The 15,275-nt window shown below is 33.5% G+C and overlaps 4 protein-coding genes across 5 annotated transcripts in view; 1 reads left to right on the forward strand and 3 right to left on the reverse strand.

Annotated features, from left to right (window-relative positions):
- LOC127067134 (uncharacterized) overlaps positions 1–3,914 on the forward strand; it is a 34,618-nt gene extending 30,704 nt beyond the window's left edge. Inside the window, exons 6-9 of the mRNA XM_051001724.1 lie at positions 269–474; positions 733–932; positions 3,223–3,467; positions 3,546–3,914. Coding sequence (XP_050857681.1) covers positions 269–474; positions 733–932; positions 3,223–3,467; positions 3,546–3,863 — 969 coding nt within the window. The 3' untranslated portion in view covers positions 3,864–3,914. The remainder of the gene's footprint in view (positions 1–268; positions 475–732; positions 933–3,222; positions 3,468–3,545) is intronic.
- On the reverse strand, positions 949–3,141 carry LOC127067138 (uncharacterized). Its single transcript, XM_051001730.1, has 5 exons — positions 3,055–3,141; positions 2,733–2,937; positions 2,588–2,654; positions 2,163–2,500; positions 949–2,055 (listed from the first exon to the last, which is right to left on the reverse strand). Exons 2-5 carry the CDS (start codon positions 2,767–2,769, stop codon positions 1,793–1,795), a joined length of 705 nt encoding a protein of 234 aa, XP_050857687.1. The 5' UTR covers positions 2,770–2,937; positions 3,055–3,141; the 3' UTR covers positions 949–1,792.
- On the reverse strand, positions 3,545–6,185 carry LOC127067141 (uncharacterized). The gene is made up of 2 exons (XM_051001737.1): positions 5,176–6,185; positions 3,545–5,098 (listed from the first exon to the last, which is right to left on the reverse strand). The coding sequence occupies exons 1-2, from the start codon at positions 5,450–5,452 to the stop codon at positions 4,710–4,712; spliced, it is 666 nt and encodes a 221-aa protein (XP_050857694.1). The 5' UTR covers positions 5,453–6,185; the 3' UTR covers positions 3,545–4,709.
- A 107-nt stretch (positions 6,186–6,292) lies between these two features.
- On the reverse strand, positions 6,293–8,742 carry LOC127067136 (deoxyribodipyrimidine photo-lyase). 2 transcript variants are annotated; one of them, XM_051001728.1, is made up of 7 exons: positions 8,336–8,742; positions 8,150–8,230; positions 7,932–8,058; positions 7,536–7,864; positions 6,901–7,451; positions 6,575–6,816; positions 6,293–6,484 (listed from the first exon to the last, which is right to left on the reverse strand). In XM_051001728.1, exons 2-7 carry the CDS (start codon positions 8,222–8,224, stop codon positions 6,312–6,314), a joined length of 1,497 nt encoding a protein of 498 aa, XP_050857685.1. In that variant the 5' UTR covers positions 8,225–8,230; positions 8,336–8,742; the 3' UTR covers positions 6,293–6,311. The 2 variants fall into 2 exon arrangements, with proteins under 2 accessions (XP_050857685.1, XP_050857684.1); XM_051001727.1 differs by having other exon boundaries at positions 8,150–8,240.
- Positions 8,743–15,275: the final 6,533 nt, after the last annotated feature.

Genomic DNA, 15,275 nt, shown 5'->3' on the forward strand with positions numbered 1-15,275 from the left:
GTCGATTAAAAGAAATCTTCTCGATTTAGGAGACTACCGAGGAATTCGTTATTCGTTATTATCGAATTATCACGAATGCTTGGATCTTCTTTTGAAAATCGCTTCTATCGTTTACTCTGAATCGAAAACTCTATCAAAAATTTCGTTCGTGCGATTATCGATGCGTTAGCTTTTTAGAGTATTCTTTTTTCTGCTCTCCCTTTCCTTTTCTCTCCCCCTATATTTCTTTCTTTCACTTATGCGATTCAATCGAATGGAATAATTTCAGCTCGACGGTAGAATGCACGCAGGCCACGGTCGACAAAGTTGCGGTGGGGTCGGCCGTAACGTAGCCGATGCTTTGATCAAGCTCGGAGCCCACGATACGCGCTTTATTTCCGTCGTTGGCAACGACGAGCCTGGGACGGCTATATTCCAGAGTTTGAAGGGAGGCGGTGGGACCTTGAAACGTTCGTCCGACGTGTCCACGGCTAGGTACGTTTATCTTCCTTCCCCTCTTCTTTTTCTTTCTTTCTTTCTTTCTTTTTTTTTTTTTTTATTTTCAAGCCAACACACGGTACGTATCGTTATCGATCATTCGTTAAAACGTTGAGTTCGATATATGTAAATATTTTTACCTTTCTTCCTTTTTACCTTTCCACTTTCTCGTATCTTTCATTAAAACTTTGATACGATACAATGATTACAACGCTTGCAACATGCGAAAGTTAAAGTCTTGGTAAATTTTCCCAGCTGTACCGTCGTGGTTGATGCCAAAGGTGAATGTTGTTTCATCGTAGGCGAGATGGGAGCTTTTGCTGCCATTGATATCAATTTAATAAGAAAATATCAAACGCAATTGGAAGCAGCCAGCATTATCGTCATCGATGCCAATTTACCCGCGGAAACTATGGCATTGACCTTGGATATTGCCTCCCACGCGAAAATTCCAGGTTAGTGAGAAATCAATTTAATCGTACCTCTTTTATTTCTTTTCGTTTATTCGATCCAACGTGTCCATAAAATATATATTTATATACATATACATATATAAATATATATATACACACACACACACACATATATATATATTTATTTATGAAAAATAATTTTATATAAGCTTTTATTGTCTTTGGAAAGAAGAATGGACGGACATTAAAGTTTCGAACTATCGATCGGACCTTTTACTTTCCTTATTCTTTTTATATCTCCGACTTTGTCCGACGATCGTATAAAAATTACGATAAATCTTAAATTATATTTGTATGTGTTATTTGAATAATTATGTCGCATATAGAGATTCTTGAAACTTTTCAAATCAAAAAGTATTAAAGATTATAAAACAAAAAAAAACGAAAACGAATTATTTTCATTAAATATAAATACAGATCATCGAGGAATATTATGAAATTAAAGAAAAGAAAATGACGCTGATGATCGGTGCAGATAACTCAAGATATAAAAACAAAAAATATACGTAGAAATATTTCGATAATCGCGGAATATGTGATTAGTCATACTGCCGAGTATTTTTTAACGTATTTTTTCTTATCATCGTTCGTGTTCTTTTACTATAATCTTCTATTGGTACTTGCATTGCGAAATAATAATGCTGAAATTATGATGTTAAATCTAAGACATATATAAAAAAGAAAAGAAAATGAAACGATATCAGTCTTCCTACCTAACGTGGACGGATATTGTACTGCGTCGCATTTTTGACTCGTCGAACTGTGCGCAATGAAGTACAACTGTGGCTTCGTTTCGTGTTATGTAAGATATAGATTCTATATAACTTTGTTCGTTACTTCGATTATATGTAGCCGCTTCGTTGCGAGCCATGATGACTTTGTGGATTAGGCTGCATTTGCATGACGAGATTACGAGATTCTTTACGATACGTATAACCTGCTCGCGCATTTAAATATAATAAAAATGCGCCTAATGAATGTAGCATGAAAGATATAACAGCAAGACCATAAGACCACGACAAATGATTGAAATTTGGATACATTAACCAATCCCTGCGCCAACACTGACCTCCAAATATAGCGACTGCCAAAAATAATAAGACACCTAAAATTCCAAACGGATTAACATTAAATATAGATACTTTGTAATGATATACGTATAGATAAAATTATTTCGGAATATAATCTTTAAGATAACACCGATATATTTACCAGTTGTAGCATTAAATATAAATGCTGCGGCAGAGAGAATCCATTCGTAATGCAATACGAATCTTAGTGGCCATCTGATTAAAATCAATACGATAATCGCTTGCGAGGAAAATGACAAAAGTAAAGAGAGAGTGACGAATGCCTGTACGACCATAAGCCAAACAGGTAGTAACCATTCTCTTATGACAAAATATTCTTGAGAAAAAATGTGATGGCATCCGTCGAATAATTTGTCAAACTGATAATACGGATATCGGAATTGTTCGAAACAATATTCCCAAAGACCCATATGTTTGAACTTACTAAATGTTTCTTGATACGATTCTATCCAATACGGACTGAAAACAAACAAAGATTATATTTCTTCTAATAGAATTTTTTTGATTATTATACGTTATTAAATTTTTACATATACTATTTATTACCTTGTAAAAGACATCAATAAAAGTAATCCAGCGATATATGTTATTATGCCTCCAAAAACTACGGCATCTATTTAGCAAAATATCGAAAAACATTATTAGAGGTTATGTTGTAAGTATTATAATAACAATCGAAAAAATATCTCACTTGATGCTTTGGGATAATCTTGTTTGTCGACCGTCATTCTTGATATTTTCTTCTCGATTCAAAAATATGATAAAAAAAAGGATAAATCTGCACAAGATATTTTTCACAGAAGTTGATGTCACTTGTACTCCGATGCTTGCCACACCTTAATGTCGCGTTTTCATGATAATAATAACGCACGATTTTTCATCGTTACGTTAATCGACTTTAAAGCGAATTATCGTATAATTAATTACAAAAAATAATTATTAGTAATATCTTCATAAAATGAACTCGTATGATTATTACGCGTTAATGAAAATGAAATGATATTGATACTTACGCATTTACGAATTCGTATTTACGTAGCACCATCTTCTGGAATGAATTTGAACCAATTAATCGCGCGTAGATAAAATTCAAATTTGTCACGTTATAAATTCTAATTATTTTATCCTATATATTCACATGAATTATATTTTAATTTTTATTATTTATAACATTGTTTTAGTTTGGTACGAGCCAACGGACGTAAGTATAGCAACAAAACTATTCGAAATCGGATCGCAATGGGAAAATACGTTGCATTTTATATCGCCAAATAAAAATGAATTATTAGCTATAAGTAGATTCTTGGGTATACCAGTACCTGACAATAAATTAATTATTACATTGGAAGATATAAACGAAATGGCGAATCATTTAGCAAAACATATTCCAGTGATCATAAGTACTTTGGGACCAGAAGGTGTTTTGGTAAATATATTACATGTCTCTTGAATGAAATCTTTTAATTTGTTTTAATGATAACGTTTTTTTTTTTTTTATATATAGATCACGCGCGAAGCTGAAAAAACTGATCCATTTTATGACAAAAAGGGTGTTTTGGTCAAGAACGGTGCAATTAATTCTCACTTATACAGACCATTGTGTCACGTTTCTAAAATTCCAAACAAAACATTCAGTGCTAGTGGTTGCGGAGATTGTTTTGCCGCAGGAATAATATACGGTATTCATAATAATCTAAACGAAGAAGATTGTGTAAATTTAGCTCTTAAAGCTGCTGCTTTATCTTTGAGATCTCACGAACCTGTGCCTTCAACATTGACGAGCCTTAATGAACCAAATTTTAAGTTATCGACATATGCATAAAATAATTGTCATATTTATACATTTTTTAATAAAATTGTTAGAATGAAAAAATTCTTTACCATTGTTAGTTTTTACAATAGGTTATGCACAAGTGTCAAAAGCACTTTATACAAATGTCGTATGTCTCATTATTTATTTGAAATAAGATACGTTATATATAACATGTAGCAATCAAAATGTTCTTATTCTAATACTTAACAGATCTGTCTTATATATTTATAATAGTTGTACTCTTGGATGGAGACTATATTATCGTTGTATCTTTTTAGTTTTTTATAAAATGTCGTTATATAAAAATTCATGTATCGTATATTTACACATTAGTATTATGTATTATATTCTATCAGGTATAAAACTTTTTGTTTACAATATTGAATAATACCCAAAATATGCAACAAAAGAATGCATGTATCGCAATTCATAAAAAATACCTGTATAGATATAATAAAAATATAAGTAGTTAAAATAAAAATTAAAAAAGATTTGTTGACAAATTTTGTTCCTCGTTTAAACAGATTAAACAGTCTCCCTTAATATATTTAAAGGCAGTTTTGTTAAATGGTACATATATCTATAGAAAAGATATATACAAAACAATATATCCTTAGAAAGATATTTTGTTCCCTTTATACGTCTAAATACTTGTAAAGTATATAAAAATATATGTATAAACCTTCCATCGGCACCTTAACTCGTAGATAGTCTAATGTGCAAAATATATATAAAAATGTGTGCGTATAAACCTAACCTTATTCTTGTTTCTAAGTTTACATTATGGACGGAATCATATTGGAAAATTTACAGATACAAAATATCTGTATGTCTCTAAGATTAAAACTGTTTTACTTATGTACGAGATTCAAGTTGAAATTTAGTTTGAGATTCTGTAACATATTTACGTTTTTTCTTTTGAACATTTGCTTCAACGTGAATCAAAGCACTTGCAATGAGCAACAATACGCTGCCTATTACACCTAACGCGAAGGACCATCCTAGATAGTTATTTGTATGACCAGGCATCCATCCTTCCGCGTTTCCAAGAGAAGCAAATATAATAACGGCGATACCACCGCTAAGGCCACCGACTAATACCATGTATCCGATAAGCCTGATGAGTTCTACGTATTGCTTCTGCTCTTGATCGCAACACAAGGCATACAATAAAATACATACAAACGATATCAGACTAAGCAGAAAACAAAACGTAAAAAAGAATTGCGTGGCTATCATGAATGCTGTAACAGAGAAAAGTAATCTTATGAATCATCATTCTGAAAGGAGAAAAGTATTCTATGCGAATGTGTAAACTTACAAGGTAATAAAAAACCACGAATTTCTGAGTAACCTTTCGTAAATGGATCGTAGACCCATCTGCAGCCAACAAAAAAGCGAGTCGGTGCATCTGCTTCACGAGGATTTGGTAAAGATCTGAAGCAATGACTCCAAAGACCCAACTTATCGAGTTGAGCACTGGTGATTCGATAATCGCTCACTAACCACGCAGGTGTGCCAAAGGCTATGCATACACATATAAACGCGATTAAAAACACACCTATTCCTATATTTCCCGACAAACTTCTCTTCTTCATGACGGACTCTTACAAACTGACGCTTTCCCTTAAGCCTTTTACTTCTTCTCACCAAACAATGTTCCTCGACGAAACTCTGACTAAGAATCTATTTATTATCCGACGTTTATCCCACGGTATTAACCGCACCCCAAGTAATTTCCAAGCTTCGTGCCACACCCAAGAACGTTGTGTATCGTTAGTGTACCATCGTAGTCTGTCACAGTGGTATAATGTCGTAACGTTCGACTCACCCAATTCAACTTTATTCAACCCTACTCGACGTGACCTAATCTTCAAGACTACCACTGTATCGTAAACTGAAATCAAGTATCATTGAGTAATACTGCGCATGCGCGCATCATTAAATCAATGGCGCGATTTTATCAGCCATTTGAAAAAAAAAGGAATAATCTTGCGAATTCATTTCTACCTCGGTCGATATTTCTTAGAGATATTTTTTTCATTCTTCGTTAATAATACCGACGGTATTACGATTAAAAGATAATGGAATAATCTATTCATGCCGCGTCTATAGTTACGAGGTGATTCATTACCATTTCGACTTATATTCTTAAGTCGTTTGAAATACCGAACGTCCTTGCCTGACAGTGTGGGAAACTCGCCTTTTTTTCTGTTATATTATACGCGGTTTAGAATTTCAGGGTTATACGCATAAAACACGCAGGTTTTCTCTTCCATTGTAACGACTTGTGAAATACTTTTCTTGTTTCTTTTCTTTTCTTCTTCTTCTTTTATACATTCGTATTATAATTATCTTTCCCTATGTTTTCAATAAAAGATGACATAATATGATAAAATACGTGGAAACATATATAAAAAGAAAAAAAAAAAACTTAATTTATGGTTGTAAGTTGATTTATTTGGTTAATTTTTGCTTTTTGTTCGGATTTTGTTTAGACCATTTTGAAACAAACGCATCCACATCAAATTTTCTACGACATGCTTTATAACTCATATATCTTATTTTTCCAAATATGTCACGTTCTTTAAAACCCTGATCATGAATACCACAGATCGACCACATGCAACCTAAAGGAATTAAAACTTTTATAAATTTATGTTATTGATATATATAGGTTATATTTATTGTCTCGGTATAAATATAAACATATGACAGACCAACATAACCATTCGGATCATTTCCATCTAAACTATATTTATCATTTAGATAAAGTGACCATTCCAGAGCATTTTCTGGCGTTGGACTCCATTCTAATATTTTTTTAGCCCAATACATTCTCAAAAATCCATGCATTTTACCTCTCTGGATTAATTGATTTTGGCATGCATTCCATAAATCATCGTGTGTTAGCGAATTTTCCAATTCATTCAAATTATATATATACAAACGTTTGTCGTGTCTACATGTAATAGATTTATTGTAGTAATAATTTAAAATAAAAACGCTTTGATGATAAATTAAAAAAAGGCGGCGGATCTATTACCTATGTTTATTCAAAGTTTCTACTGCCCAAGTATTGGCACCTTTTATGCTATCATAATTTTCATTATAATAACAAAAATTATCGCTTAATTCACGACGTATAATAGCTTCTTCCATAAAAGATTCCATAGATTTTTCCATAGTTCTTTTATATTCCATTACTTCTAAGATACAACGCTGTACCGATATCATACCAAAATGAAACCATGGAGATAAATTACTAATAGCATTAGACATTGGATCATTACGTTTGGAATGATACGCTTTCAAACGATTTTTTAAAAAATTCTCCAATTCTAAAATGCCACCCAAATATCCTGGCTGTACCCATGTAATTTCTTCTACCGACGAATCTGCTTCAACATTTTTTAATGCATTATTCCATTTATTTTTTGCAAATGATTCTGTAGAAGAATATTCATGTTTTATGACAGGTGGAAAACCTGTTAAAAATTCTTCTAACTGAGAATGTATTTTAGGACGGATTGTTCTTGCAGCATATTCTAATTTATCCGATGCAACCCAACATGGCACAATATTATGCGCATCTACCTTTATAAAGAAGTACATTGAATATAAATATAATAAAAATATAATAATTATAATAAAAATTTTTATGTTAAAAATCTAATATACTTGATATATAGAAACTTCGTTAGGTAATTTTTTCTTTACTTCATCTACCCAAAACATGGGTATCCTTAAAGGAAAAAAATCAGTGATTACTGCACCCATTTTATAATTTTTGACGAAATTTGGTATTACCAAATTTGGTTCGCCGTCTAATAGATGAAAATTTATATTCAAATCTGTACATTCTTTCTCTATTTCCATTAAACCGGTTAAAAGAAATTTATAATGTCGCATTGTCGTATTAAGAAATTTTGGTAATATGCAGAAACAAACATGAAGCGGTACTTTGTTCTTAATAGCCATTTTTTGTGCGAATAGAAAAGCCCAATTATCTAAAATAACATTACATACAATATATTATTTCATTCTATTTTTTTTTTAAGTACCAAGTATATGTACCCTGAACTCTAGCATCACGAAACATCCAATACAAAATACCCTTGCAATCCTTCTTTATATCATTTAAATTTGTTAATTGTTTAACTCTTTTGTTATTAAATCGAAAGGTTATAACAGATTTTGCAACCTATATAAAATTAAATTCATATAAACGATACTTGTTAATTTATTACTAAAAACATTAAAAACATTATTAATTATAAACACGTATATCTCACATTTTTTCTATCATTTTCTATTTTGTTTAATAAATCGAGAATAGCGAATTTTTTCTTCGGAGATTTTTCTGCCATTGTTACCTGTAAAATACTTTTTGCTTCTACATTATCAGAATATTATATATATATATATATATATGCACGTACTAAATGTTAATATAAATTATTGTTACAAATAAAACTTACAAGTTTAGACGGTCCTCGAAGCAGCTACGACGTTCACACTCCAAAGGATCACAACAAACTGGTTATGTAAGTCGAAGTAAGGTAGAGATTCGATCGTTTGTTTATATTCACATAGAGAGGAGCTTAAAGAAGAATCAAAATAGAGGGGAATGAAAACAAAAGTAATAAGAAACAAACTTTCAAATTCATATTATAATGCTTTCGCGTACATAATTTCACGATATCTAACAACAAAAACTATTATTTACTCTCATTAATTATCATACGTTCGAGCTCTCTGTGATTTATCCATTTCATTCACCTACTATCGATAATGTAGATTCCTATATATAAAACCTCGTAAAATGGTAAGTTCTGAATTTATCGACATGAACATAATAAACTTTCGTTACTTCATAGATGGTAGAACGTATTTAAATTGAAGAGATTAAAACGTAAAATTATTTTACATATTTATATAATTTATATAAACGTATTATTCTTGTAAATATACATTATTGTTCAATATTTTAACGAAAGAGACGTAATTCGACGAAATGATAGGATTATATATTTATATTATTTATTCGACAATGAACGAATCTTAATTATAAAGGAAGATGCCAATGATACTTTTTTTGTTTTGTTTATTCCGAAGAAAAATATAAATCTTTAAGGAGAGCTTGAAAATTGTAGAAAGCTTTTCCGGAAAATCTAAATTCTACAAATGATTGAAGCGTTCCCATAATAGGGAAGCATAAGAACGAGGAGGGTAGTCGATCGAGAGTGTATCCCGAAGGAAGGATCGTCCCAGGTAGCTGATTGGTGGTATATGCCTGGTTTCATTTTTCCTAAGGGAAAATGCGTCGTGTCTTTCTAGCAGAAAACGAAGGACATATAAACAGGCGGTTAGGATGTCATCGTTCTCTCTTTCCCTCGTTTTCCTCATTTTCACGTAAACCGGAAACGTCGAATTATCCGGTTTCCCCGATAAAACGAGAAAATTCCCACCAGCGGGAGGATGAATTTCCCTTTGGACTAGGAGTTTATGTTAAAGATGGAAGAGGAAAATCCAGAGAAAGATGGTAGTAGTCTTGCCTACGGGATACCCTCGGTTCAATGAGATCCTGATCGGCTTTGGGGCAAGACGATCATTTTGACGATCGTCCGTCAAATTTAAAGAGATTCTAAGAGAGTAGAGTTAACGTTGTCAGGCGTTTAACTATCATTTACTTGACTCGATCATCCACGTTTCTATTATCTATATTATATTTAAGAAGAATATTACAAGCGAATCGATCGAAAAGCGATCGGAAGGAGATTCGTTTTATTTAATGTTATTCGATCGTTTAACTATAAAAAAAATATTTTCTCGAAGCTACGATCGTAAGCTTTATTTTTTCTCTGTCTATCGTAACAAGTACGTATATGTACGTACGTGCGTGTAATTGTTATGTTTTTTTATTATTCTCAATTTTTTTTATTTTTCTTTTCTGTTTTTCCACGAAACAGGAAAATCCTCACAACTCTATGATACCCTGTTTTTAAACGAGGAAAAGTGGTACTCCTTCCTCTCTCTCTCTCTCTCTCTCTCTCTCTCATTGAAACATTCGTTTCTAAAAAACAATTACTCGATACGTTTTCAATTCTGAAGAGATTCGATCGTTCCACTTTTCATTACTAAAACGTTCTATCGGATCGAAATAGAAGGAGATTTTGAAAAAGTCGAAGACATTAATTAACTTTAACGAAACGGTCGAGTAGATATTGATGAAGATGTGAAAATATATGTAATTGGATTACATATTTTGACATACATATTTATATAAAAACGTGTACATACACAATTTATATATATATATATATATATATATATATATATATATATATAAAGATTTCCTTCTTTTTCTCTTACTAGATTTTGATTCCGATGACTTTTCCAGGCGTTTCAATTTCAAGTGAAAGCGCACGCGTGCTTTCATCGATGAGTTTTTCTGGTACACGTTTCCTGGCCCCATTTGGCCCCAGAACGAATTAACCCTCGACATCGTATGGCACCCTGTTAGATCGCAAGACAGACGTAAACCATCGATGGTTGTTGGCATAACGTTAGAACGAGAGAAAATGACGTTTACGAAAATACGAAATAAAATTCGATCGACGGAGACCACTTACTTATTCGAAAGAAAATTAATATTTTTATATCTACGATCTCGAAGTGTAAGAAAGGGAGAACAACGAGGGAGCTTCGGAAAAGACAAATCGATCTCTATAGAATCGTTATTAAACCGACGATCTCGGTTAATAATCAAGTCGATCTTAAGTTTTCCAAAGGAATATCAAGGACGAGCCGCACCGATTCAATTAGTAATTTAATTCGATGGAAACATTGAAAGGGTTGAACACCACTGAACCAGTCGAACCAATTACCCTCCTTTCTCATCCTTTCTAGGCTACCCTGTAAAGTTATGTAGGAGTTGGCAACATCCTGCCGAGGACTCCCACCCTGTTCCATCCTACCTATTCGTTCACTCATTCTCCCTCTTTCTCCCTCTCCCTCTCTCTCTCTCTCTCTCTCTCTCCTTCCCTCTTTCTCCCTCTCTCTCTCTCTCTCTCTTTCTCTTTTCCCTTTCTCTTCGAGAAAGAGAGAGACGCGAATTGGAATTTATCGAACAATTTCAGGTGTTTCCTATGTGCGCTACCTACAGGACACACCTGTTCAGGTAAGCCAATCTCTCGCCAGGGGTGTCGAGGGCCATTCGATAGAAAAAGTGGCGATTTGCCCGAAAATCCGGGACTTTCGTAGCAGGCTGTCAGGAGGGAAAAGGGAGTATCTGTTATAGTTATAGGAGGTTAAAGGTTCTTCTCTCTGCCCTCTTTCGGTAACTGTATTCTTCCCTTCCTAGCTTTCCCGCGGGATTTCCCAGAGTACAACGAGAGGTATCTTCTCTTTCTCTCTCTCTCTCTCTCTCTCTCTCTCTCTCTCTCTCTCTTTCTCTCTCTTTATCTCTATCTCTATCTTCCTTCTCCCTCTTTCAGTCAATCCGATTGGCTATGACGACGACGGAAAGCGCGCTCGTATCACAGGGTAGCAAGCTTTGTAGAGGTCTGCTCAACTTACTCCTCCTCTTGCGGCTAGCTCTGATTCGTTTGGAAACCTAGTCGAGCGAATCTCCGAACCTATCTATCCGACGAAAATTCGATAACTGTCAATCGATACGAACGAGATGAGATCTTTTTATTTTCTCTCGAATTTTCTCTCTTTTTTTCTTTTTTTTTTCTTTTCTTCTTTTTTCTTCCCTTTTCCATCCCTCGATTACCCGTTCTACGTGATATGCCAGAGTTCAACATACTTTCAGTTTAGCTTTCGTCAAAGGTTTTTGTTGAAACGCTAATTTAAATTTATCTGAAATCAATTTTCGAATAATAAAAAAAGCTCGGTATATATGAATCTATTCTTGATTCTTTTTTTTTTCTTCTTTTTTTTCTCTCCCTCTCTTTCTCTCTCTTTTCTTTTTTCTTTTTTTTAAGTGCAATATTGAATCGTACGATCCAGGATATTAACCGCGAAAACTTTGTTTCTTCCAAGAAAAAAAAAAGAGAGAAAAACAATTCAAGAAGGAAAAAGCAAAATAGAAAATAGAAGATACTTCTGCATTTTCTTGGTAGTAAGAATCGACTAGATCCATACACACACACACACACACACACACACACACACACACGTACCTACGTATGTGTATGGGCGTCGTTTAATTTCAGAAGATCCCATAAACGTTATATCCTCGCACTTTGGGGTGAACAATGGTCGTGCGCGCGCAAATACGCCTGGTAGAAGAAAATACGCCCTCGTAAAATAAAAAGGGTAGAAGGTGGAAGTGAGATGAGAGGAGGAAGAAAAAAAAGTAAAAGAAGAAGAAGAAGAAAAGAAAAGTAGAAGAAGAAGAAGAAAAAATAGATGAAGAAACAAAGAGGGGAAGGGAACGATGCTACGTTAAAAGGGTGTGTTCTGGAACGCATGACGAAAAGGAAGGGAGGAAAGTACGAAGAAAGGAAGGGAGAAAAAGGGTGACGGAGAGAAAATCGCATGCGGAAAAGAAATTCTCGAAGGGTTGGAAGGAAACAATACAAAAGCGAATCTCAGTCATCTATTCTCACCGTACTCGTACATCTACGCGTATTTTTACATCTCTAATTAAGAAATTTCTAATTATACGAAAGAACTAAATATTGTTCCATAAAAAAATTAAATAAAAATAAAAATTGTAGGATTAAGAATAATATTTGTAGAATCATTGAGAGAAGGAGAAGGAGAGATAAAAAAAGAAATCAGAAATAAATTATATCCCTACATTTTCATTATTTTTTTTCGACATCCTTTTTCTTTATTTCTTTTTTATTTCAATAAAATATCTTTTGATGACATTAAAAAATTTTTTTTATTTACGTTACTACGTTCTCCAACTAAGATGCTCAAGTTATAAGGGATTGGGCAACCGAATAAAAATTGTAGGATTAAAAATAAAATTTGTAGAATTATCAAGGCTGAGAAAGAAAGAAATAAAAAAAGAATCGAGGAGAAATTTTATCGATAAACCTTCGACACTTTTATTTTATCTTTTTTCATTATTTCTTTCTTGGTTTTGTTTTCTTTCTAAATTTTTATTTATTTATTTTTTTATTAACTCTAATAAAATATTTTAATAAAACGAGAATCGTTCGTATCCGTTCAACGAACCGTGTTAATCTTTCAGATTTTAATACAGTCCACGTATCATTCGATCGATGATAAAAAATTCAAAATGTAGGATATTCCCGTGTTATATCTCGCTAGAAAATCGAACGATATCGATATTATTCCCTCTCTCTCTCTCTCTCTCTTTCGAAAATCAACTGGACGAACATTTCGCGTTTGGGTCGACGTACGAAAATTTCATTGGACGCGGCCGCTTTGTTAATTATTTCGTTACCGTATGCATAATGCATCGGTTGGCTTACTAGATATTATAGCTCTGGTCCGATATCGAATCACATTTTTATTATTACCTATAGAGAAGATATATATCGTGGAAATGGAAACGCTTGGATATATCGATATCGAGAAAACGTCATAAAGTTACCACGTTCGTCCTTTGAAATCAAATTTTCAGTCTACACATACACATACACACAGACATATATATATATATATATACACATGTATCCGATACGTATACACATATACACACATACATATATTTATATAGACTCAAGTATGTGTATAGAATGATTTGATTTCATTGGATTTCATTGGAAAACAAAAGAATCGAGAAGCTATTTCACAGGAATTTGCTTTTTCCCATAAAGTACGACTAACTCGAGTAAATATATATATAAATATATATATATATATATATATATATATATATATATATATATATATAAATATACAAAATGTAGATATGTGGTAAAGTATACTTCAGCACGTTACCCTTAGGATCTCGGGTACAACGGACGTTATATAGAAACCATAGAAGCGAGGTTCAAGGGGGCACCCTTAAAAGGTCAAAAGTTCGTTCTCCGCTTGCACCCTGTGAGCAACATCTTCGAGGGTTGTCGGCACTACTACCCCTGTCGCATGGCAACACCGGTTTCTCGAGTGTCGAAACGAAAGCCTTCACGATTTTCCTAGTCAATGACCGATCATCGTTTCCATACCTATCTCTCTGACCTTATTTTTTCTTTTTTTTTCTTTCTCTTTTTTTACCGAACGACTACTTCAACGCTCTATTCTTTTTCTTTTTTTTTTTTTTATTATTATCCCGAATAAGAGATCGAATATCGGATCATACTGACGGCTTGCCAGTTAATGTAGTTAATAAAATATTTCATCGAGAAAAAGAAAACTACAGAATTTTGGCTTTCCAGATAAAATCCGTGGCTCGGTGCCGAAGAAGATTAACAAGAAAAGCTTTTACGTCATTGATCCTTAAGCCCCTACACGTATTTTTCGTCTAAATCTACTTACTTTTTCAAGATTATTGATGTCAATCGATTAATTAAACCGTCCGACGAATTTTTTCTTTTTTCCTTTCTGTTCTTTTTCTTTTTTTCTTTTTTTTTAGAAATTCGTCGGAGCTCAGTCATTTTGTCAAAAGATTAAAAAAGATGTCTAGGATTACTTAGAAATAAATGTTAGTATATGTTTTGTCGATGACACTTAAGATCCCCGAGATATGGGATAGTAGATACGATGCACATTCCCAGAATTCAATAAAACGAGGAGAAAGGTTTTGGCGTACCCTCGTAAACGGATAATATGCTATTCAGCACATAACTTAGGAAGAGCTGTCGCATCACGGTAGTTTCTCGACAGCTATTCCGGATTCTCCTCTTCTCTGAGCTAACCCGAGATTACTCGCGAAACTGCAGGCGCAAAGAGGATGATAGGAATGAGCTTCGCTTGATAACGACGAGAAAGAAGGAAGAATGGCAAGAATAGGAGAACTAAGGATGGCAACATCGTTTCTTGCACCACGTTTATGACCAAGGGTACTGACTCGTCTTAAATGTTTAATTTAAGGAGTAAGAGAGGGAATAAGAGAGGGAGAAAGAGGCAACATTTTTAATATCGTCGAAGAATATTATCTCGCGAAACATTTTTTCAACAGATTCTTTTGCTCTACGTGATATTGAACATTTTTTGAAAACGAAAAGAAAAATGATTTTTTGTAAAGAAAGAAGAAAGAAAAGGAGAGAAAAGAGAAGAGAAAAAAGAGAAAACGCAAATAAGAAGTAATGGAAGAAAGTAATGATCGAACGTACGAACGTACGGACGAACGAACGAACGAACGAACGAACGAGCAGGTGATGGTTTCTCGTAAAACGAACAAAGGACTCGAAATCCTTCGATGGAATTTCGTGCGACCTCGAGCGATCCTCAACGGAGTCGTTCGTACGACGCCGTGTGTGCCTCCTGTCT

This window comes from Vespula vulgaris, chromosome 10, assembly GCF_905475345.1.
Source record: "Vespula vulgaris chromosome 10, iyVesVulg1.1, whole genome shotgun sequence".
In the NCBI taxonomy this organism is placed as follows: Eukaryota; Metazoa; Arthropoda; class Insecta; order Hymenoptera; family Vespidae; genus Vespula; species Vespula vulgaris.